The following is a 25,921-nucleotide window of genomic DNA, read 5'->3' on the forward strand; positions in this document are numbered from 1 at the left end:
AAAACATGCCTGCATTATACATTGGAGGAGGACAGCTTGGGGAATCAATGGTGGAGATGGATCTGGGTGTTCTAGTTGATCATAGACTTAATGATAGCATGCAATGTTAAGCTGCAGATTTTAAAGCTAGCAAAATATTTTCTTGCATCAAAACTGACTCCAGAGATAGAGAGAGAGAGGCATAGTTTTTCTCCGGTACAAACCCTTAGTAAGACCTCCTCTGGAATATGCAGTTCAGTTTTGGGTACCTGTTCATGACAAGGATATCAGCAAATTGGAGAAAGTGCGGAGAAGGGCAACCAAACTGCTAAGAGGCATGGAGGAGCTCAGCTATGGAGAAAGAATAACTGAACGAAATGTAATCTCTCTTGAGAAGAGGCAAATAAGAAGGGATATGTATGATCACCATGTACTGTATATATACACAAATGGTCCATATAGTGAACTTGGTGTAGAATTATTAATTTTAAGGTCATTACAGAGGACAAAGAGGCACTCTTTAGGGAAGATTTGCTAAAACCGGTGCACACAGAATCTGGTGCAGCTGTATATAGTAATCAATCAGATTCTAACTTCAGCTTGTTCAATTAAGCTTTGACAATAAGGCCCGGTTCACACTGGTTCAACAGACGCTTCGACTTTAGGAGCACATGTCGCATGACGTGTATTGATCAATATTTCCCTACTAGAGCAGACTTAACTGGTCCTATTTGTGTCAGTCCGACTTTAAAAAAGGTTCCTGTTCTACTTTGTTCCGACTTGGGCACAATTTCAGCCCATTGATTTGAATGTAAAGCACCGTACACACGTACCGATTGTCGGCCGTAAATATTCGGCCGAACAAAATCTGGCATGCATGCTATAAAATTTTTGTTGGCCGTCACCAGAACGGCCGAATTGTTCGTCAGGCAGTACAGATTTCGGCCGACAACAGTCAGATGAGCAAGACTGGGCATGCTCAGAGAAGAAAAAACACACGGAAAGTAAACCAGCACATGACATCACTTCTGAAGTTGGTTTCTGTCGGCCAACAAAAGTCCAGTGCAAGTCTAGAACACATTTCAACCAACAAACAACACTGGACAAAAGACGGCCGATCGTTCGGCCGACTATCGGTACGTGTGTACGGGGCTTTAGTCACATCCTAGTCGGATCATCATCTTAACTGATACGACTTGTGGCATGTGACTTGTGCTCTGAAGATCCTAAAGGGGAACCCCACGCCAAAATATTGTTTAAAAATGGCATTGGGTTACCTCCAATTCCTTACCAGGCCCTTTGAGTCTGGTATGGATTTTAGGAGTAACCCCCCATGCCAAAAAAAAAAACAGCATGGGGTCTCCCCCAGGACAATACCAGACTCTTATCCAAGCATGCAGTCCGACAGGTCAGGAAAGGAGGGGGTGAGTGAGCCCCCCTAGGCCATACCAGGCCACATGACCTCAAGATGGGGGATGGGTGCTTTGGGGTAGGGGGGGGGCCCTGCGCCCTCCATCCCAGTGCACCTTGTCCAAATTGTTGATGGGGGCAAGGGCCCTTATCCTCACAACCCTGGCCGGTGGTTGTGGGGGTATGTGAGCAGGGGGATTATCGGAATCAGGAAGCCCCCTTTAACAAGAGGGCCCCCAGCTCTGGCCCCCCAATGTGAATGAGTATGGGGTATATTGTACCTCTTCCTCTTAACCTCCCTGGCGGTATGATTCTTTCAGATTTTAGGTGCTGAAAGCGGTACCATTATTTTGCATGTAATTCTTAAGAACGAGCAGCCCAAACCAACTATTTACATATGATTTTTTTTTTTACTGTGCGTTCGTCTTTATAACATCTCGGGTATGATAAAGTTTGAAACACAAAATCATAAATTATAATATAATAAAAAACTATAAATAAGTACGTATGTATGCATGTATACATATATATATATATATATATATATATATATATACACTGTATATATATATATATATATATATATATATACGTATACATATTATATATATATATATATATATATATATATATATATATATATATTACATAAAAAGTACAGTAAAACTGCAGGAAAGGGCACTGGGGGGCAAACTAATGTGAATTTATTTTATTTTGCATTGTATCAGTGTGTTTGGTGTGTTTTACATTTGAATTTGCCGCCGGTTCCACCCCCCTACGAACATCACATCGCAGGAGAGGGAAGCCGGGGCACAGAGAGCATTGGGAGGAAGATCCGCCGCCACACACTGCCGGGATACATTGCTGGATCCAGGTGACAAGGTAAGTAACCCCTCTACCAGGATCCAGCGATCTTCCTAGCGGTACCCCGAGTGTGGCTCGGGGTTACCGCTTTTGGCACTGCAATTTAACCCTGAGCCACACTCGGGAATACCGCTAGGAAGGTTAATGACCCAAAAAAGTGTAAAAAAATAAATAAAAACAGTACACAGGTTTTTGTCAAAGTCCTTTATTAAAAATGAAGAATGTCCCCCATTGTAGCTCCAACGTGTCTTCTTTCCCTGGTGATATCTTCTCCCTCCAGTTCTTCTCCTTCTGTTTCTTCTCTCTCCACTGATGTCTTCTTCCTCTGGTTCTCCTGCTGGTTCTTCTACCTCCACTGATGTATTCTTCCGACGCTAGCTCCCGCCTTTGTGTTAGCTCCATTGTCTGCCATTTTTCCTATAGCCATAGGGCATAGCCATCCAGTGACATTAACTGGAGATCCTGCCCCCCTTGTGACGTCACTGCCCCATCATGTCCCAGGTAGAGGAAGAACCAGAAGTAGAAGACCTCAGCAGAGGGTGAAGAACCAAAGGGAGAAGACCAGAGGGAGTGGACATCACCGGAGAAAGAAAACACTTTGGAGCTAAGACGGGGGACATTCTTCATTTTTAATAAAGGACTCTGACAAAAACCTGTTGTGCCTGGGGCTGTTGGACTCTTTCCCCCATCAACATAGGGACAAGGCATGTAGCCTGGTATGGTCCAGGAGGGGGCACTCGCTCGTCCAGACCCCTTCCTGACCTGTCGGGCTCGAATAAAGGTCTAGTATGGATTTTGGGGGAACCCAATCCTTTTTTATTTTTTTAGGTGTGGGGTTCCCTCCTCAAGATTATACCAGACTCAAAGGGCCTGTTATGCTTAGTTTAAAGTCGGATCCAATTCACTTAACTCGCATGGAAGTTCGACATGAAGTTGTAGGGCAAAGATGGATCAGAAGTTGTCCGACTTCCAAGGTGGAGCAGTGTGAACCCAACCTAAAGCCTAGAAGCTGATTGGTTACTATGTACAGCTGAACTAGATTCTGTGTACACCAGTTTTGGTATATTACCCTCATTGTGTTTTTTTTTCTTATTGGTAGAATTTGATAGACTTGTGTCTTTTTTCAACCTAACTATGTAACCCCTTAGATTCTGCAGAGAAGTACCTTTCCCGAATGACTGTACTGTACTGCATGGGATTATCTCAGATATTTTAGGGGAATGCTGTATCCCTAAAATAAAGTTCATTTTCCATATGCAATGAAGACTTTGAGATTCATTTAACCACTTCCCGACCACCACCCGCATTTTTACTGTGGCAGGGTGGCTCTCCTGCGCAAATCGACGTAGACCTACGTCAGTCACGCGCGGGAAGCTAGGGGGCAAACGGGCGCCTCCAATCGCTCCCGCCCCCAATCGGCAGTGGGGAAGCCAATGCATGGGTCAGGCGGCTCCGATTGCCGCCTGACACCCGCGATTGCCCCCCCGCTGAGGGAGAAGGACGGGCAGCTGTTGTAAACACAGCTGACTGTTCTCCCTGAAATAATCATAGAGCCAATGTGATCCTTCTATATAGGGTCACATGTCTCGATGGTCATTTCAGAATCCACGCCTCCCCACAGTTAGAATTACTCCCCTAGGCTCACATTTAACCCACTGATCACCCACAGGGTTAACCCCTTCCCTGCCAATTGCATTATTACAGTAACAGTGCATATTTTTAGCACTGATTACTGTAGTAATGTCACTGGTACCCCCAAAAGTGTCAAAAATGTCAGTTAGGGGTCCGATCGCAGTCCCACAAAAAACCGCAGATCGCCCCCGTTACTAGTAAAAGAAAAAAACAATAAAAATGACATAAATCTAGCCCGTAGTTAGTAGACGCAATAACTTTTGCGCAAACCAATCAAAATACGCTTATTGCCAAATATTTACCAAAAATATGTAGCAGAAAAAAAATTGGCCTAAAATGTTAAAACATTTTGATTTTTAATTTTTTTTTTTTTTTGAGAATATTATACAGGTCCCTCTCAAAAACTTAGCATATTGTGATAAAGTTCATTATTTTCTGTAATGTACTGATAAACCTTAGACTTTCATATATTTTAAATTCATTACACACAACTGAAGTAGTGCAAGCCTTTTATTGTTTTAATATTGATGATTTTGGCATACAGCTCATGAAAAACCAAAATTCCTATCTCAAAAAATTAGCATATTTCATCCGACCAATAAAAAAAAAAGTGTTTTTAATCCAAAAAAAGTCAACCTTCAAATAATTATGTTCAGTTATGCACTCAATACTTGGTCAGGAATCCTTTTGCAGAAATGACTGCTTAAATGCCGCGTGGCATGGAGGCAATCAGCCTGTGGCACTGCTGAGGTGTTATGGAGGCCCAGGATGCTTCGATAGCGGCCTTGAGCTCATCCAGATTGTTGGGTCTTGCGTCTCTCAACTTTCTCTTCACAACATCCCACAGATTCTCTATGGGGTTCAGGTCAGGAGAGTTGGCAGGCCAATTGAGCACAGTAATACCATGGTCAGTAAACCATTTACCAGTGGTTTTGGCACTGTGAGCAGGTGCCAGGTCGTGCTGAAAAATGAAATCTTCATCTCCATAAAGCTTTTCAGCAGATGGAAGCATGAAGTGCTCCAAAATCTCCTGATAGCTAGCTGCATTGACCCTGCCCTTGATAAAACACAGTGGACCAACACCAGCAGCTGACATGGCACCCCAGACCATCACTGACTGTGGGTACTTGACACTGGACTTCAGGCATTTTGGCATTTCCCTCTCCCCAGTCTTCCTCCAGACTCTGGCACCTTGATTTCCGAATGACAAGCAAAATTTGCTTTCATCCGAAAAAAGTACTTTGGACCACTGAGCAACAGTCCAGTGCTGCTTCTCTGTAGCCCAGGTCAGGCGCTTCTGCTGCTGTTTCTGGTTCAAAAGTGGCTTGACCTGGGGAATGCGGCACCTGTAGCCCATTTCCTGCACACGCCTGTACACGGTGGCTCTAGATGTTTCTACTCCAGACTCAGTCCACTGCTTCCGCAGGTCCCCCAAGGTCTGGAATCGGTCCTTCTCCACAATCTTCCTCAGAGTCCGGTCACCTCTTCTCGTTGTGCAGCGTTTTCTGCCACACTTTTTCCTTCCCACAGACTTCCCACTGAGGTGCCTTGATACAGCACTCTGGGAACAGCCTGTTCGTTCAGAAATGTCTTTCTGTGTCTTACCCTCTTGCTTGAGGGTGTCAATGATGGGCTTCTGGACAGCAGTCAGGTCGGCAGTCTTACCCATGATTGCGGTTTTGAGTAATGAACCAGGCTGGGAGTTTTTAAAAGCCTCAGGAATCTTTTGCAGGTGTTTAGAGTTAATTAGTTGATTCAGATGATTAGGTTAATAGTTCGTTTAGAGAACCTTTTCATGATATGCTAATTTTTTGAGATAGGAATTTTGGGTTTTCATGAGCTGTATGCCAAAATCATCAATATTAAAACAATAAAAGGCTTGCACTACTTCAGTTGTGTGTAATGAATCTAAAATATATGAAAGTCTAATGTTTATCAGTACATTACAGAAAATAATGAACTTTATCACAATATGCTAATTTTTTAAGAGGGACCTGTATAGCAGAATGTGAAAAACATAAATTTTTTCAAAATTGTCGTTGTTTTGTTGTTTATAGCGCAAAAAATAAAAATCGATTTGCGATTCGGCACTGCGTGACTTTAACAGACAATTGCGCGGTCGTGCGACGCTGTACCTAAACTAATTTGACGTCCTTTTCTTCCCACAAACAGAGCTTTCTTTTGGTGGTATTTGATCACCTGTGCGATTTTTTGATCATGCGCTATAAACAAAAAAAGAGCGTACATTTTGCAAAAATAACAATATTTTTCACATTTTTTTATATGAAATTCCCCCCCAAAAAAATGTAAAAATCGAAATTTTTTAACATTTTCGGCCAATTTGTTTTATGCTACATATGTTTGGTAAAAAAAATCGCAAAAAGCGTATTTTTATTGGTTTGCGCAAAAGTTATCGCGTTTACTAACAAATGGAAATATTTTTGTCGTTTTTGTTGTTTTTTTTTTAACGCGTAATAGCGGCGATCTGCGATTTTTTTGCGGTACTGCAACATTGTGGCGGACAGATCGGACCCTTGACTGACATTTTTGACACTTTTGGGGTTACCAGTGACATTTCTACAGTAATCAGTGCTATACATATGCACTGTTACTGTAAAAATACACTGGAAGTGAAGGGGTTAACTTTATTTGAGAGGGAGGGGCTGTGTTTGTCCCTAGGGGCGTGATTCTTACTGTGATTGGCTGTGGCTTGAGCTGTAGGAACACTGATCAACGGTCCTATATTGTAGAACCGTGTGATCAGTGTTTCTACACCGGGGAGAATGACAGGTGGCTTGTTTACACAAGCCGCCTGACTTTCTCCCTCTCCCCCCGACGATCGCCGAGTGACCGGCGGACATCGGGTCCGCCGGTCACACGCGCGCGGGGGTCCGTGACCGCGTGGGAGCGGGAGCGCGCCTCCGTGGGCGCGCGCTCGCTCCCCAGAGCCTCACAGGCTAGCGACGTAGACCTACGTCGCTCTGCCTGTGAGGGGCTGACTGCCGCAGTAAATATACTGTGAGCAGTTGGCAAGCGGTTAAAGTGGTTAACGTCTTGAATAAATAACTCGTTCTTAATACTAAATAGATTAGTACTATCTTCTTAAGTATAAGTTTATCGGAAACCTTGTGGCAGAGGACAAGATTCTACTTATATAGCTTAGCTTACTTAGCTTAGAAAATGAAGTAAAGCTTTACTTTGCAAAGAATACTTCATCACATGCAAGGAAAATAAAAAAAAACTGTATTTTTACTTGTATTTGATTGGATGATAGAAATCAGCAGAGCTTCCCCTCATTTCAGAGCATCTCCTCAGATCTAGAACAAATGCACTTGAAGTGCACTTGTAGTGCACAGTATATTTGCATTTAGTAAGTCAACCTCCCAGTTTATTGTTCCCCTTTTATGTACAGTCAAACTGTCATTTTGTTTGTTATATCTGTTCTTGGCTCACAAGGTTAACAACTTATACAATTCAAAGAAGCCTAGATACAGATGTAAGGAAACAAAGTTAAATAGCTGGATTGTAGAGATGGTTCATTATGACAAAGAGCCACAGATGACACTGATAATTCAGTCAATAGCTTTTGGTGTTTATTAAATTACACAATAATGGAAATGCTATTTATAATAACCTGACCAGCTTTGGTTCTTTCTGAGAACAAATATGCAGTCAGTTAGAAGTCCTTATAACATACGACTTTGAAAAAGTGACTCAATGTATTGACACAAGATGGGTCAACATGTGATCCAGGCAACTAGCGTTTGTTCAAGGAGAGTTTAGCAATGGCACCCTCCAGAGGCGTAACTAGAACCTTCAGGGCCCCGGTGCAAGAAACCATGAAGGGCCCCCCGGACACCTGGCCGCGGCCCCTTCCCTTCAAGCCTGGGGCTCTTCCCACTGATCCTGGGGCCCTTTACTCTTGTTGCGGGGGCCCTTTATTACGGTCCCGCAGCGGGACCCTTTCACAAGTTCTGCAGTGGGCCCCCTTCCTGCCATCTTGGGACCTCTCCACGGTGGTGGAATGCCAGGGCTCGGTTGCAAGTGTGACCTTTGCGATCCTGGAAGTTCACCCACTGGTGTCAGTAGTTTTTATTTTTTGGTATTTTATCATTTTATTTAATTTTTTTACAATGTCACTGACTATGACTCTGTCCATTCAGAAAAGGAAGGAGCTGGTAAATTACATATTTACCAACCCCTTCCTGGTTCTTTATTGTGACACATCCCCTGCAGCAGCTGGCAGGAGAGGGAAGGGAGCACAGTGGGGGTGGGGGGGTAACCAGGGGAGCACACAGGGGACCCAGAGACAGCAGAACACAAGTGACCTGGATAGGAGGAGTGGCGGGGGCAGCATACAATGGAACCAATCTCCTCCATTTTCCTCCTGCAGCTACAGGAGGAAAAAGGAGGACAGTGATTTCTCTACATGCTGCCCCCACCGCCCCTCCTATCCAGGTGTACAGGGGAGCCACACAGGCCCCCTGGAGCATGGGGCCCGGTTGCAATTGCAACCTCTGCAACCCCTGTAGTTACGCCCCTGGCACCCTCCATTTAATATATGTCTTGTGACAGTTTAAAAAAAAAAAACAATTGTACATTTTATTGTTGTTAATGGCTGCAATCAGGGTTTTTTTTTTCAGCTGGAACTTGGTGGAACTCAGTTCAACCAACTCTGGCTATGGCCCTCTGCTCCCTGCTCACCATTATCACTTGAAAAACAGAAGTCCGGCTTATGTGTTTACAAGGGGTAGCTTGTCTCCCAGTGGCTCCCATTGAGTTCAGGATGGGGGCAAGGGAGATGCAGATGCCTAGGGTGCAGTGCGAATGCTGACACCCCTATTGGATGACCTCCCTGCAAGTAAAAGAGGCAGAGCCACTTACAGTGTGCGGGAGGTACAAGAGCCAGCTGGGTGCTTCAGCTTAATGCAGCAACACAACTAAGACATGTGGAAGATAATGGAGCTTTTAACCACTTAAGCCCCGGAAGATTTTACCCCCTTCCTGACCAGGGGGTATTTTGCGATTCGGCACTGCGTGATTTTAACGGACAATTGCGCGGTCGTGCGACGCTGTACCTAAACGAATTTGACGTCCTTTTTTTCCCACAAACAGAGCTTTCTTTTGGTGGTATTTGATCACCTGTGAGATTTTTTGATCATGCGCTATAAACAAAAAAAGAGCGTCAATTTTGCAAAAATAACAATATTTTTCACATTTTTTTATATGAAATTCCCCCCCAAAAAAAAGTAAAAATCAAAATTTTTTAAAATTTTCGGCCAATTTGTTTTATGCTACATATGTTTGGTAAAAAAAATCGCAAAAAGCGTATTTTGATTGGTTTGCGCAAAAGTTATCGCGTTTACTAACAAAGGGAAAGATTTTTGTCATTTTTGTTGTTTTTTTTTTAACGCGTAATGGCGGCGATCTGCGTTTTTTTTTGCGGTACTGCGACATTGGGGCGGACAGATCGGACCCTTGACTGACATTTGTGACACTTTTGGGGTTACCAGTGACATTTCTACAGTAATCAGTGCTATACATATGCACTGTTACTGTAAAAATACACTGGTTGTGAAGGGGTTAACTTTATTTGGGAGGGAGGGGCTGTGTGTATCCGTAGGGGCGTGCTTTCTACTGTGATTGGCTGTGGCTTGAGCTGTAAGGACACTGATCAACGGATCTACATACTAGATCCGAGTGATCAGTGTTTTTACAGTGAGGAGAATGACAGGTGGCTTGTTTACACAAGCTGCCTGACATTCTCCCTCTCCCCCGCCGATCGCCGAGTGACCGGCGGACATCGGGTCCGCTGGTCACACGCGCGCGGGGGTCCGTGACCACGCGGGAGCGGGAGCGCGCCTCCGGGGGCGCGCGCTCGCTCCCTAGACCCTCACAAGCTAGTGACGTAGCCCTACGTCACTTTGCCTATGAGGGGCTGACTGCCGAGGTAGATCGGCGTTAGGCAGTCGGCAAGTGGTTAAGAGGGAAGGGGGAGTTGGGGGCAGTTTTTATGCAGGGGTTAGAGCTGAAGAGGGGTGAAGGTGAGATGTGGATGGGGAATGCAGAGGTAAGCAGCTGTGAAAAAAGGTTGAGCTCTAAGCTCTGTGTGTAGCACACCCCTGAACTCTGCACTATGTACGTAATGCACTCCTTGTATTTAATGCCCTTTTAAGACCCTCCCAATGTTTGTGAAATTGGACCACACCTACTATTTGGGTTTTGGTGGGTCGTGGTTGAGTTCCTGCACCTATTTTCTAAGAAAATGCCCTTCCTGCAATTAAAAAAAGTATTTTTTCGGTAATAGTGCTCAGAACTTGAAACAAAACTACGCTAGTGTTTTTGATGTTGACAAACATGTCTTCTTCAACAATGCTGCTCAGGCAGCAAGAGGACTGTTGACTGGGGCACATTTATTATGACAGGCCACTAGGATCCAGACTGATGGTCTTACACTGAACTCAGCGGTCTGATTTTCCAGTATGCTTCCAGGGAAAGGCTTCTAACAATTAGTTTGGAGCACTATTTGGAATATGTTATGCAGCCAATAAAGTAGGCAGCGGGGTCATGTTTTACATGCCAATGCAACTCAAAATTGCTAAAATAGGGAGTAGATAGAGGAGTATTTCCATCGCGTCACAGTGAGGCAAGAATAACGTTGCCTTCAGAGTTCAACAGGCATTTGCAAGCATTGAAACCGCCACCATTTACATCTGTTAAAATGCACCACAAGTGTATCGCACTTGCACTGTAAATGTGACTAAAAAAACATATCTCACAGGACGTTTAACCACTTAAGCCCCGGAGGATTTTCCTGCTAAACGACCAGGGGGTATTTTGCGATTCGGCACTGCGTGACTTTAACGGACAATTGCGCAGTCGTGCAACGCTGTACCTAAACGAATTTGACGTCCTTTTTTTTTCCCACAAACAGAGCTTTCTTTTGGTGGTATTTGATCACCCGTGCGATTTTTACTTTTTGCGCTATAAACAAAAAAAGAGCGTACATTTTGCAAAAATAACAATATTTTTCACATTTTTTTATATGAAATTCCCCCAAAAAAAATGTAAAAATCAAAATTTTTTAACATTTTCGGCCAATTTGTTTTATGCTACATATGTTTGGTAAAAAAAATCGCAAAAAGCGTATTTTGATTGGTTTGCGCAAAAGTTATCGCGTTTACTAACAAAGGGAAAGATTTTTGTCATTTTTGTTGTTTTTTTTTTTTAACGCGTAATGGCGGCGATCTGCGATTTTTTTTGCGGTACTGTGACATTGCGGCGGACAGATCGGACCCTTGACTGACATTTTTGACACTTTTGGGGTTACCAGTGACATTTCTACAGTAATCAGTGCTATACATATGCACTGTTACTGTAAAAATACACTGGTAGTGAAGGGGTTAACTTTATTTGGGAGGGAGGGGCTGTGTGTATCCCTAGGGGCATGCTTTCTACTGTGATTGGCTGTGGCTTGAGCTGTAAGGACACTGATCAACGGATCTACATACTAGATCCGAGTGATCAGTGTTTTTACAGCGAGGAGAATGACAGGTGGCTTGTTTACACAAGCTGCCTGACATTCTCCCTCTCCCCCGCCGATCGCCGAGTGACCGGCGGACATCGGGTCCGCTGGTCACACGCGCGGGGGGTCCGTGACCGCGCAGGAGCGGGAGCACGCCTCCGGGGGCGCGCGCTCGCTCCCCAGAGCCTCACAGGCGAGCGACGTAGACCTACGTCACTCTGCCTGTGAGGGGCTGACTGCCGCAGTAAATATACTGTGAGCAGTCGGCAAGCGGTTAAGGAGTGTCGCCTGATTTGATCTGAATGCCTGTGCCACATATCCAAAATGCTCATTTAGGCTGCTTTCGCATGGGCGTGTAGCCACTGGGCAAAACCCAGTGTTAAGAATCTACTGATTCTTGCTGCTGGATTTGACAGCTGTGAGTGGATAGCTGTGACTGCTGAGCCCATACAGTGCAATAACAGGCTGTCAGCAGCCACAGATATTTTTGGTAGGTGTTCGCACAGCCAGTGATTACCTATGGAGAATGTGGCTTAATGCACACAAAAAGCGAAAGCAGCCTAAAGCTGCACGTGCATTAATGCAGTGTTTCTCAACTTCGGTCTTCAGGGCACACTAAGAGACCAGATTTTAGGTATTACCTTGGGGAGATGCAGACTAGAATACTGCAATCACTGAGCAGCAAATTATGTCACCTGTGATGTATTTCAGTTTCTTGCAGGGCTTTTTTTCTCAGAGAATAGGTGCAGGAACTCCTCCCTTCTGAGTCACCCCTTGACTCCATCCCCTACCCCACCTCTGAGCATTGTTCCTAGGTTTCACCTCCTACCCACCTCCCAGTACCACCCCTTTTAGAGCATTAACAATAATAAGAAAGGAAATATAATAGATCTAGAAACAATGGAAACCCCAGTGACAATAGATCCACCCCTGCAACAATGGACTTCCAACATCCAGCCTCAATAGATTCTCCAGCAGCCAGCAGCATTAGACCCATCCCTCAACATTAGATCCCTTAAAGCAATGATTGATTCCCGGCAACATGATACCCCACCAGCAACAACAGACTTCCCCAGCAACCCTCTGCGCAAATAGATCCCCTCCAGCAGCTAATAGATCCCCTCCAGCAACACTAGATTCCCCAGTAGCCAGCATCAATAGACCCTCCAGCAGCCAGCAACATAGACCCCTACCTCAACAATAAATCCCTCCCAGCAACAACTGACCCACCAGCAACATAAGACCCACCCCAGCAATAATAAATCCCCCATGAGCAACAGAAGACCTCCCCAGCATTAATAGACCCCTATCCTCTGCAAAAATAGATCCCCTCCAGCAACAAGAGATTCCCTATTAGCCAGCATCAATAGACCCTCCAGCACACCCCAGCACCCCTCGCCATTACATACATTCAGTTCTGGAGGTGCCTGAACTGCGTTCCCCCGCGTTCCAGCTGAAAAAAAGCCCTGGTTTCTTGTAAACCTGGCCTGTTAGTGTGCCCTGAGGACCGAAGTTGAGAAACACTGCTTTAATGCACCGTTGTTAAAGAGCCCTTCCTAAAAATAAAAAACTTTATAGAAACATCACATTTTAAAAGTAAGACTGGACTTTAAAGTGCTTGTTAAACCCTTACATACACCCACTGAAGTGACTGGCCTCCATAATACAGAGATGGAACAAATCCTTCTATACAAGTTGTGCCTGTATATCTGCAGCCCTCTCTTCTCCATGGTCACCTAAAACACATACATCAAAGGCTATTTCTCAGATCCAGCAGGCAGGAGGTGAGGATCTGACACCACACACTGCAAAGTATAGAGCAAGGAGCTGAGTGTAATCTGGAGGAAAGGAACACAACCAATGCTGCACAGTTTCATAGGATAACATTCACAGCTGAGGCTGCCATTCACCTTATGTGTGCTAGAGGGTGCGGGGTCAACTCCCAAGATTCTTTGGTCTTGAGATAACCTGTCAGAAGTGACTAATGCAGATAGCAGAGGGAAGATAAAAGAGACAGAAACCACACTTTGGATTGAGGCTAGACTTCAAGTAGAACTATGAACAAATTAAAAAAATGGCATATAACAGTCTGACAGTAGCAATAACACAGCACCCCTTAACACATTATTTGTTGATCCTGCCAATTGATTCATTCTTTAAAGAAGTGAACCTAGAAACTTTTCGAAAACTGTGAGCTAACACTTTTTTTTTTGCAAAAGAGACTTGCCATGTCTCTTCTTCAGTGTTATATACTTAGCTGCCTGCTCACAGTTTTCAACTAAGTGTACTTTACTAAATGCATTGCGTTGTGCATGTGCAGCTCAGCATGCATTGCCAGCACACTCAGGCTGTGCAAGAATGACTGACTCCTGTGCAAATACCCATGGGATTGTGCCATCCCTTGTCGGCCAATCAAGAGGCCAAAAACCCAGCCCCTGAGGAGAAGATGGGTGGAGAGGGACATAACAAGGGGAAGACTGGGCCAGGGGGGCACTTGCACCCAGGGCCACTATGATGCCACGTAAAAAGGCTGCACTGCTTCTGTCACAGACATGCCCAAAGGATTCCTGGTGAAGAGTAGTAAAAATTCCCCACCACTGACATACTGAGTGTGGGATGAAGACAAGGACAGAGCGCAACCCCCCCCCCCCCCCTGCATGGATGGTGTAAACTATTTCTGAGCAGAGGCCGGTTCCATGCCCCACTGGAGAGTCTCCTCCCCCCGGCCAGCCCCCAACCAAGCTGTCCCAGCTCCCCCCAACTGGCCAGGTTGGGAACTGTGATTCAGCCTGTGAGTAGAAAGTACCGGGAGCAGAGCTTCAGCCTGGAATGAGGGTCAGGAGGAGAGCAGGAAGATGGGGAATTGGGAAGGGGGCCGAGTCGCTGCTCCATTGGCCTCTGGTTTGTACTTGCCCCCTGGGCTGAAAGTTTCCAGTCTGCCCCTGTAATAACTGCCACTTTGTTGAAAGGTGGAGGCAAGTATATTAGGGAGTTTATTTCCAATTTTACAGGTTTACAATGCTATTACTATTGCAGTAAAAACACTGTGTCATTCTGTGTACAGAATAGATTTAGATGAATACTAAGTTTACTTTGCTTAAAAAAATAAAAATAAAAAGTTTAAATGATATGAATAAATAATATGAATAAAAGGTGGATGTTATAAGTACCCCTATTAATACAGTATGTATATATATATGTCCCTTTTTCTTAGGTGAGTGACCAGATGATTTTACTGCAGAATTGCTGGAGCGAGCTTCTGGTGTTTGACCACATCTACCGACAAATGCAGCATAGTAAAGAGAACAGTATTCTGCTAGTAACTGGACAGGAGGTAAGCAAGAAATACATTTTATTACTTACTGCTAACTAGATAATGAAAAGCTGTTGAAGCATTATTGCATAGCAAATTACGCAACATGAGTGAATTAACGAATGCTCGATGAAACAAAAGAGTGCCTGTTTATAGCAAGCATATCATGATTTTACATGACATTCCCATTTCTAGCACAGGTGAAAAAATGGAAAAAGATATTTGTGTCACTGTTAAGGGTAACAAACTATTTCTTTACTCCATCTGTCTCATTCATGCAAAGAATTGTTCTAGTCTGTGCTACCTAATGTAACCAATCACATGTCAACAAACAATCACAGAGGACATATTGAGACAAATAAGCAATTTAGGTGCAATGTGTGACATGGGTGTATCTATGTGAAGTAATTGTCTCCCTACGAAGGTGAAGATGAAATTCATACCAAAAAAGGTACCAAAAAAGGTACCAAAAAAGATGTTAAGCTATTCACCTTCAGAGCTCTATTAGATCATTAAATTACAAAAGGAGATATTATGTCCAAATAAGTTATATATACACCACCTTTTATTCCAGGAACACCTGAAGATTCATTTCTGTATTTAATCCTTGGGGTGCAAGAGATTTTAAATGGTAAATCCACCACTTCTCCTTTTGCAACAAGATCTGATTAAAATCACCTCTTCTTGGGGACAAATTCAACACATAAATACCTTGAACCTTCATGCCTTCCAATTTGCTATTGTGATATTGTGCAAAATGTTTTGCCAATGTTTTTTTTAGGATTGTTTTCTTTAATTTCTCACATATGTTCTCCTAAACAAATATTTAGTTGGCGCTTAGTCTTGCCTATATAAAATTTATTATACGGGCACGTTAACATTTAAATAACCTTTGTAGTAAAACAATTAATTAGATTACGAATCTGGTATTCCATTGTACCCGATGAGTCATGGAAGGAGTCAGATCTGTTCACATAAGGACAGAGCTGACATCTCACGAATTGGAACATGCCCCTGCCCTAGGGAATTGTGATAGCCAGGTTCCTTCATTATCCCTGACATATTCAGACTTCATTAAAATATCTCCCAAATTTCCGGTGCGTTGTGCCACCATATTGGGGCCTGGGCCTACGACGACTTGTAAACCTGGGGTGTTTGTGATTATCCCCCATGTTTTTTGTAAGACCTGTCTAACTGTATCCCATTGAGATCCATATTGTGTTATTATACGTGTTGTATTGTGATCATATCCTTGGGTGTTATTTAATTTCTTTTTAAGCAGGTTACCTCTTTTACATGTTCCAATTTTCCTTTTTGCTCTCCTCAGCTGATTGTGGGTATATCCTCTTTCTCTGAATCATTTATAAAGGTCTTTACTCTACTGTATATAGTCATCAGACTTTGTGCAGTTATATTTGATACATAAAAATTGCCCTACTGGGATACCATCTTTTAACCACTGAGGGTCATGACTATCTGCCCTTAAAAGGATATTAGCAGTTGTATCTTTACGATAGGTACTGGTCACTATTTGCTCACTTTCTATTTTTATCCAAAGGTCAAGAAATGAAATCTTTGTTCTATCAAACGTGTATGTGAGGCAGATGTTTCGGTCATTTATATTAAAAAAATTGATGAATGCATGTAGACTATGTATGTCCCCTTTCCATATCACGAGAACGTCATCAATAAATCTTAACCACGTGTGTACGTGGTCCTGATACATCTGTGACACCTAGACAATTTCTTCTTCCCATAAACCCAAATGTAAACACGTGTATGAAGGTGACCATGAAGCTCCCACTATTTGTTGATAGCATTTGGTCATCATAAACTGAAAGTAGTTATTGTCTAAAGCATATGTTTATAATTCCTCTAGGAACTCATTTTGGTGACTGAAGTCAGGGAAGTGTTTTTTCAGGAAAATTCTGTCTGCTTTTAGGCCCCATCTCCGTGGAATCAAGGTATACAGGGATTCCACATCTATCCCTACCAACCAGACCTCGTTTTCAGTTTTTAAGTTGGCAATTTTCTCCAATACCTCTCTGGTGTCTTGTACATATGATTTTAGCTAAGTTACCATCTCTTTCAAAAGGGAGTCAAGATATTTTCCTATTCTTTCCATGGGACCTTTCACAGCAGAGACAATTGGTCTGCTGGGAGGGTTGGTTAGAGATTTAGGAACTTTTGGAATAATATAAAAGGTGGGTGTGTTGTAATCCTAAATATGCAGAAATTCTGCTTCACGTTTAGTGAGTAAACTTGCCTCTCTTGAATTTTTAATCTTTTTATTCAGTTCTTTGACTAAAGGGGGAAAAGGGTTTTGCTCAAGTCTTTTGTACGTCCTCTTGTAATAATCTTTTAACTTCTTTTTCATATAATTTCACACTCATTAAGACTACATTACCTCCTTTATGACTGCGTTTGATGACTATATCCTTTGCTTCACTTAAATATTTTATTGCGTGACGTTCTTCTTGTGAGAGATTATCAGGACCCCATTTTGTCCAATTCATCCTACTTAGATCTGATTGGACTATGTCCAGAAATTAACTCAACCATTTTTCCCTAACGTGGCCATTTTTAAAGATTTGATTTTCAATTTGGATTTCCTAAAAAGGGAATCTGCAGACTCTGATTCCTCCTTTTCATCTAGTATTGAGTTGAATATGTCTAATATCTTTTTGTCTCCTTCATCTAAAGGGGATTCAAGCCTTGCAGGGGTTTCTTGTCTAGTATATAAGAATCGCAAATATACTTTATGGAGATATAAAACTAGATCCTTATAAACTGTGAATTCCTCCATAACATTTGTGGGAGAGAAGGGCATACCTCATTGTAATAATTGTGTATGTCGTGTGCTAGAGGGAAATCTGATAAATTTATGACTCAAATCTTTTCTTTGTGTTTCTTCTTTTTCCATTTCATTTATGTTTTCTGACTCCTTGTTTTTGTCTCTTCCCTTTTTTTTTTTTTTTTTTTTAATTTTCTGATCTCTCCTGTGTTTTGCTACTTATGGAGGGGTTTTGGTGTCGGGGGTGTGTTTCTGAACTAATTTCTGAGTTCTTCTTCATGGTTAACTTCTGAAGAACGGTCTTTATTGAAAGCCGTTCTTATCTTCTGATCGAATTCCTCACTGAGTACAAATGTCATACCACCCCTATTTATCTCAAAATATTAAATATAAAGTAATATAGATTGCTGCAGCCTTTAAGCATAACTGATATATATATATATATATATATATATATATATATATATATATACAGTATATATATATATATATATATATATATATATATATATATATAAATGACCCCAGGAAAGGACCATAAATGATCCGAAGATTAATACATACAAAAAGTAATAATGAAATGAGGTTAATGAACAAACTATTCCTCTACAATGCCATCACTAATATGTGTAAGCTGGCATAACCAAACCATATATAAGCAAAAAGAAAAACCCGTATAGACCACGGGGCAAAGAGGCTTTAAAGTCAGTGCCTGGTCTTCACAAGAAAAAGTTAATACTGAACAGTGCAGTCTCAAGTCAGTCTGTTAACTTTAAGAAGGCAGGGAGAGAAAGAGGGAGGGGCAGGGAAGTGACTTACCTTCCTGGGCTATGGTCTGTGTGTGTCTATTGATGCACACTGTGTGGGGAGACAGGGTCCCTGCATGTGATAGTGGCTCCATGTAATGCTCCTATTTAAGGAGCCACCCTTAAATAGGAAACCTGAGGCAGTGGTCATGGCACTGGACATTTTATACTGGAACACAGGCAAGGATTTAATGATAAAGAAGCAGCATACTCGCTAAGTGATTAAATCAGCTGCTGAAAGTGCTAAAACCCATAGCAGTCTGTGAATCTAATGTTACCTGTGTATCCTGTATAAAATGTTACTATAACAAAGAATTTATATAGCACCAGCAGTTTGTTCAGTGCTTTACAAAAAAAAAGAAAAGAAAACACTAAAGTTGTGCAGTGCAATGCAATGAAAGATTAGAAGGACCCAGCTCATGAGAGCTTACAATATGAACGCTGAAAAAATAGGCAAGCAAAAGAATTTGAGTGACTTTGGCAAGGGCCAAATTGTAATGGCTATACAGAGAAACCCTAAAACTGCAGCTTTTGTGGGATGTTTATGGTCTGAGTGGTCAGGACCTACCAAAAGTGGTCCAAGGAAGAAAGACAGGTGAGCCAGTGACAAGTTCATGGGTGGCCAAGGCTCATTGATGCATGTGGTGAGCGAAGGCTGGCCCATGCAGTTCAATCTAATAGAAGAGCTACTGTAGTTCAGATTGCTGAAAACTTCAATGCACGTTCTGATGGAAAGGTGTTAGCAGTTTGCTGCATATGGGGCTGTATAGCTGCAGACTTGTCAGGGTGTCCATGCTGATCTGTGTCCACAGCCAAAAGCACCTTCTATGGGTGTATGAGCATAGAAACTAAGCAATGTAAGATGGTGGCCTGGTCTGTTGAATTTAAAAATGGTTTGAGGAACACAACAACATGTTTGAGCTGTTGACTTGGCCTCCAAATTCTTCAGATCTCATTCCAATTAAGCATCTGTGGGATGTGCTGGAAAAACAAGTCTGATCAACTGAGGCCCCACCTCACAATTTACAGGATTTAAAGGATCCGCAACTGACAGCTTTGTGTCAGACACTACAGAATTTCTTCAGAGGTCTAGTGGAGTCACTGCCTTGAAGGGTAATGGTGGGTTTATAATGTTATGGGTGATCGGTGTAGATGGGCAAGTGATACACCAGGTATTAACTATGTGGGTTGGGGGGGGTGTCATTTTGAAGGTAAAGGTTCCGTTTTTAGGTAAAGGCAGGGTAGACGTCCCAGAAGAGATGAATTTTTAGGGATTACCTGAGCAGGAGATAGCTGGACAAATTGCAGTAGGAAATTCCAGCAGAGGATAGAAGAGACTCTGGAGAAATCCGCAGGCAAACATGGGAGGAGGTAAAACCAGTGAAGTGGTTGGCAGAAAAGAGCAGCAGACACCGAGAAGTTGGTAAGGTGATGGGTACCCATTTTCCCCAGTGAATATGGTGAAGCTCTGCTAAATGCCATCATCCAATCATGTGTAAGCAAAAATGCTGTTTTTAAAATTTTCCTTGCACCTGTTTGGGTATTTTTTACAAAGCGATCCTTCACCACATTCATAACCTCAGAGGGAAATGAGTGCTAGTGCACTTGCAAAGTGCACAGTCTATTTGTCTTTAGTAAATCAACACCTGTGTCTCAACTGTCATCGTGCTTTGTTTAGTTATGTTGTGTTTGATAAGCCATAGGATCTGTATGTCATTTCTTGCCTTTAGTATAATAACCCCATAATCAGATCATGATTAGGGATCGACCGATTGTCGGCAAAGCCGATATATCGGGGCCGATATGCACTTTCCCTGACATATAAGAATGGGCACCTGAGGTTACCGATATTGTGGATATTTCGGGAAAGTGCTTGTACCGGAGTGATGCCTGCAGCTAGAGGCATCACCCCTGTACCGGTGTCCATAGCCTATGGTCAGCTGTCTTGTAATGTAATGACAACCGATGCGGCTGAGAAGCCGCTCGGCTGTCATTACAAGGAGTGGGAGGGGACATCCCCCGCTCCCGCCTCCTTCTGCGGCTCGCCCGGGTCTCCCATCCCACCGGGAGACCCTGGCAACCAGCCTGCACGGCTGCCGAAGAGAGGACCTAATTAAAGCCGCATTCGGCTCTGATCGGGTCTCCATGTAAAAACCCGGAAGTGATCTCATGACATCACTTCCAGGTACTCGGCGCCAAATTAAAAAAAATGACAGCATTCAAAACAGCCAAACTTGGCATTTTGAATGCTTTTAAGTGCAAAGGAGGGGTTTGGTGTCTTTTAGACCCCCAGATCCCTCCACAAGAGTACCTGTAAAAAAAAATTATAATAAATAAATAAATAAAAAAATTTAATGTACGAAAATATCGGCACTAATCATGATGATACAAATAGCTGGTCTTATCATATATGGAGGATGCAAAGAAGCATTAGTTCTAAAAGGAAATCAACGGAACAATGGAAAATCAACCAAAACAGATACAAAAAATAATCCACATTTATGTAAACATTGAATGGTATTCAGTTTATTGATCTATTTCATCACTGTTTGTTTTAATATTAATCATAAATACCTTCTCTTTTACATTTTGGTACACAGCCTATAAACATGTGTCTTAGTTGTGTTACACGAGTGCCCCTTTTCAAGGAAATGTCTTGCTACAGTTAGCTCTTTTTGTTTTCTGTTAATAGAATATTTATGAACCCTGCATCCTGGAGCTCCATTGTGATAAAGCATGCTTCCTGTGAGATACCAATATTAGTCTGGATTCTTGCATGTTTCTGTGTCCATTATCTTATGCCGATTGTGCGTAAAAGCTGTGTATGATTGTTATATATTTTTTATTTCTACATTTGATACTATATTTCCTTTTCACATTATTCCAGTCTTATTTTTATCGTTACATCCACTGCTTATACATAAAAGCATTGTATAATATTTCAGAGAAATACCCATGCTATTGATTGGAGCAAAAAGCAGAGGACTATGCTGGACCCCTAGAGACCTGGAAAACTGCGTTCTGTGTTATCTCTTCGGGTGTTATCTCTTCGGCAATAAACCGTTTCCCCTTTGTCCTAGCATTTGTTAATGGTGTACACTGCCTGCAGGACATGTGCAAAGCAGTTTATAATCCTGGGCATTTCTGTATTCAGGAGATTCCAATGATGGAGCTGGGTGCTGAGATGATGTAACTTATGGTGCTTTTCCACTGCATGGAACAGATCGGTTTGGCTCGCTTTGGCGCTTTCAGCTGAATAGTACCGCATGGTACGTGTTAGAACGGTTCGGTACGGTTTGGTACGGCAGTGCTTTTCCACTACATGATACAGCTCGGTATGGCTGGCTTTGGCGCTTTTCCACTGCATGGTACCGCATGGTACGTGTTTGTAGGGTTTGGTACGGTGACGCTTTTCCACTACATGGTACGGCTCGGTACGACTCGCTTAAATAGTGCAACCTTGGTTGGGGTTCCAAGCGTTCCGTACCTATACCAAATCCCACAATCCTTCGCATGCAGCCTTGATTGTTTGTCACTACTAGCCACTGATTGGTCAGAGAATCGTTGTAATCCCACCCACTTACTACTTTAGTGGAAAAGCAAACTGAGCCAAGTAGAGCCTATACAGTGCCGAAAAGTGCCGACTCGTACCACGCAGTGGAAAAGCAAACCGGGCCGAGCAGGGCCAAGCAGTGCCGAGTGGAGCCGAGCCGGTACTTGCAGTGGAAAAGTAGTCTTATTTACACATGTTTATAAATTACATCATCACTACTGGCCTAATGGGCAAAGAGGATGTCACAGTGATGGATGGAGTGATGAAAGACAGCACTGATCTGTCAGGGCTGGAGGCTGGCTAACAGTTAGGTGCATGTGCCATAATGTACAAGTATGCTGTGATTAACTAATTACTTGCAATTACCAAGTCCATTTTGACACTTTTCACATAAATGTAAAAAGCAGCTTTTCTTTTAGCTAGAAAATTACCAAAACCCCCCAAACATATTTTTAAGCCCTGGAGAATAAAATGACGAGTGCTGCAATTTTTTTTTACAAAAATTCTTACAAATACAAATAACAAGGGACATGTAGCAACAGCTTGGGTGTTGCAAATTTCTATGTCACACGATATTTGTGCAGTGATTTTTAAATGTAATTTTTTGGGAAAAAATACACTTTAACCACTTTACGATATACTGCGGCAGGCAGCTGCTCTCAGGTACAAGTATGGCGCTCGCTCGCCGGAGTCTAGGGGGCGAGTGTGCACCGCCGGCGGTGTGCTCCCGCTCGTCAGTGGGGAAGCCAATGCAGCGGGCATGCAGCTCCGATTGCCGCCTGACACCCGCGATCGTTCCCCGCTGAGAGAGAAGAACGGTCAGCTGTTGTAAACACAGCTGATCGTTCTGCTCCCTGGGATGATCACAGAGCTCATGTGATCCCTCTATATAGGATCACATGTCTCTATGGTCATTTCAGAAGCCACACCCTCCCAGTTAGAATTACTCCCCTAGGCTCACATTTAATGCCTTGATCGCCCATAATGTTAACCCCTTCCTGCCAGTGTCATTATTACAGTAACAGTGCATATTTTTAGCACTAATTACTGTAGTAATGTCACTGGTCCCCCCAAAAGTGTCAAAAATGTCAGTTAGGGGTCCGATCTGTCCACCGCAATGTCACAGTCCCGCAAAAAATTGCAGATCGCCGCCATTACTCGTTAAAAAAAAAACACCAAAAATGACAGAAATATTTCCCTTAGTTAGTAAACGCAATAACTTTTGCGCAAACCAATCAAAATACGCTTATTGAGATTTTTTTTACCAAACATAGGTAGCAGAAAACAAATTGGCCAAAAATGTTAAAAAATTTAGATTTTTACATTTTTTTGGGGGGATTTCATATAAAAAAATGTGAAAAATATTGTTATTTTTGCAAAATTGTCGCAATTTTTTTGTTTATAGTGCATGATCAAAAAATCGCACAGGTGATCAAATACCACCAAAAGAAAGCTCGGTTTGTGGGAAAAAAAGGACGTCAATTTCATTCGGGTACAGCGTCGCACGACCGCGCAATTGCCCGTTAAAGTCACGCAGTGCCGAATCGCAAAAAATACCCCATGGTCAGGAAAGGGGTAAAATCTTCCAGGGTTTAAGTGGTTAAATCAATTTACTAAGGGTAGCAGCATACTGCGGCAGGGTGGCTCTCCTGCTCGAACCGACGTAGACCTATGTCGGTCGCGTGCAGGCAGCTAGGGGGCGAGCGCGCGGGGACTCTAATGCACGGGGCAGGCGGCTCCGATTGTCACAATATTTCCCCTTTATAGATGTATTATAAATGCATTTCTAATCATTAGAACCTCAGTATGATGTTTATTATTATTTGTGCTCTTTCAAAGATAGGGCATTATAATACATCTTTATTCACAATATTCATTTGCCTGCAAAATGAGCAAGTGACGCTTCGGCATGAGTCATTGATAGATGACTCTATGTTCTTGTGTCAGGAAAATCATCATGTTGGTTACAAGCCGGCTGGGCCAAAGCAGATGCCTCTTGTTTAGTGTAATTTTTTGCTGCGCTCCAGGATTGTTTTTGCACAAAAGCTGCAAACAATGAGGGAGCAGAGAAATACAAAGTATCCACAAACACAGACAGAGAGGGCTTTGTCAGGTCTTTCAGCAGCCCTCAATAGGGGGACAGTGAGATCAGGAGCAGCCTGTTTCTCAGGAGAAGACTCATCCCACATGTGTATTTACAGAAGGAGCTGTGTGAACAAGCTGATGAAAGTAATGAGTAGCTGACAGCGTTTTTTTTCTAGACAAAGGTAAAATTGAAAAGAGGAAATTGAAAATATGTAAGTTAAGCACTTCTTAATTAGCATTTGTTCCCACCATGGACTTCTATTTTTATACGTTTCTCACACTTCACATTGGCTCTCTGAAACATGCATCCTTTCTCACTGATGTCCTCTGAACCATAACCAGAAAGCTAAAATGCAACTATAAGGCTTTGTCTTCACCATGCAGGTGTGATGGAGCATACATTTCTGTGCATTTTCAGCACATTCTAGTGCTACAGTAGCCTATATGTTTAAATAGGATGTCCTTTTCACCAGATGGTACTATACACCCTCAAAACATCATAAATGTTTCCCGGAGGTGTCGAACCGATGCTGGAAATGTCGGGGGGGCTGAGGGTATCCTATTACACATTTTCTGGTCCTGTCCTTTGCTGTCACACTTCTGGTCGGAAGTACAAAGGATTATACAAACTCTTACTGACCATCCCATCCCGAATGACCCTGCATTCTTTTTATTGCATCTCTCGGACATACCGGCGTCTTCATACCGTAAGTCAATCATCAGGCACCTTCTTAATGCCTCTGAAGATGTCTAGCCAATGACGAAACGCGTTAGCTGGAACGCACGTCGTGACGTCGCTTGAGCCCGGTGGAACGCAAACCGGAAGTACCGCTTTCCACACCGCAGCTCATAATAGTGACGGCGTTTATCCGATTTTATCCCGATTTCTCTTGCTTTTTATTGCCTTTATTGCCTCTGTTTATATTTGGACCTTGTGATGGCTCATCTGGATACTGTGCAATAAAACCATTTGTTGAAAAAACGGCACTACACTATCCAGACCTTCCTTTCTTACATAACATCCCTGACTGGAAGTTGGTGGCAGGTGGAGCGTTGCTGTAGGAGAAGACGCCTACCCAGAGAGAACGCACCCAGACCCTGGGGGTCACAAAGCTCTGGTGGTCCTAGTGTCGTAAGGCACATAGGGCCCACAAAATCTGGTGAGTGTGAAATCTCTCTATCTTGTCACGGTGGAGCACAAGGATTGACACCAGGGATAGAGTGGAAGACCTATCACAGCAGCACCAAGCACTTTTCACTGTGCACTTTTATTTATTTATTTCTAGGGTTGAGCGGACACCTAGATGTCCGTGTTCGACGGGTTCGGCCGAACTTTAAAAAAAAGTCCGGGTCCGTGTCCCGGACTTTTACCGAACTTTTCCCGGACACCGAACCCCATTGAAGTCAATGGGGACCCGAACTTTAAGGCACTAAAATGGCTCTAAAACACCAAAGGAAAGGGCTAGAGTGCTGCAAATGGCAGCAAAACGTAATTAAGAGCATGGCAAGTGCTCTGCAAACAAATGTGGATAGGGAAATAACTTAAAACAACAAAAAAAAACAGAAAAATAAAACAATGTTCTTCTTCATCTCTGAAGGACGAGGCCCATATGGAGTAGGAGGGAGGTTGAGGTGGTGGTGGATGTGGCGGTGACATAGGCGTGCGCACAGGGTGTGCTGGGTGTGCCTGGGCACACCCTAATCACCTAGGGCACATAGCATTGCCAGTGAGGAGATGGGAAAGATCTCCCTGGGACCTGCTCTGCTCTATTTCTCCTTGCCTACAGGTACATGGCCCCGATACATTACTCTCCCTGCTGGCAAACACATGCATGTGTATTTCAACTTTGGGGTGCACACCTTAATGCAATAGGCTGCGCACACCTATGGGCGGTGTAGGTGGAAGCGGCGGTGGAGGAGGACCAGGGCCGGATTAACAGCATCATGGGCTTGGTGCTGA

At 43.1% G+C, this 25,921-nt stretch overlaps 1 protein-coding gene across 1 annotated transcript in view; it reads left to right on the plus strand.

Moving 5' to 3' along the window:
* The window catches only part of NR5A1 (nuclear receptor subfamily 5 group A member 1), a 316,186-nt gene that overhangs the window by 184,804 nt on the left and 105,461 nt on the right, over nt 1-25,921 (plus strand). Inside the window, exon 5 of the mRNA XM_082263330.1 lies at nt 14,625-14,744. Coding sequence (XP_082119456.1) covers nt 14,625-14,744 — 120 coding nt within the window. The remainder of the gene's footprint in view (nt 1-14,624; nt 14,745-25,921) is intronic.

Source organism: Pelophylax lessonae (assembly GCF_965119305.1).
Source record: "Pelophylax lessonae genome assembly, chromosome: 7".
Classification (NCBI taxonomy): Eukaryota; Metazoa; Chordata; class Amphibia; order Anura; family Ranidae; genus Pelophylax; species Pelophylax lessonae.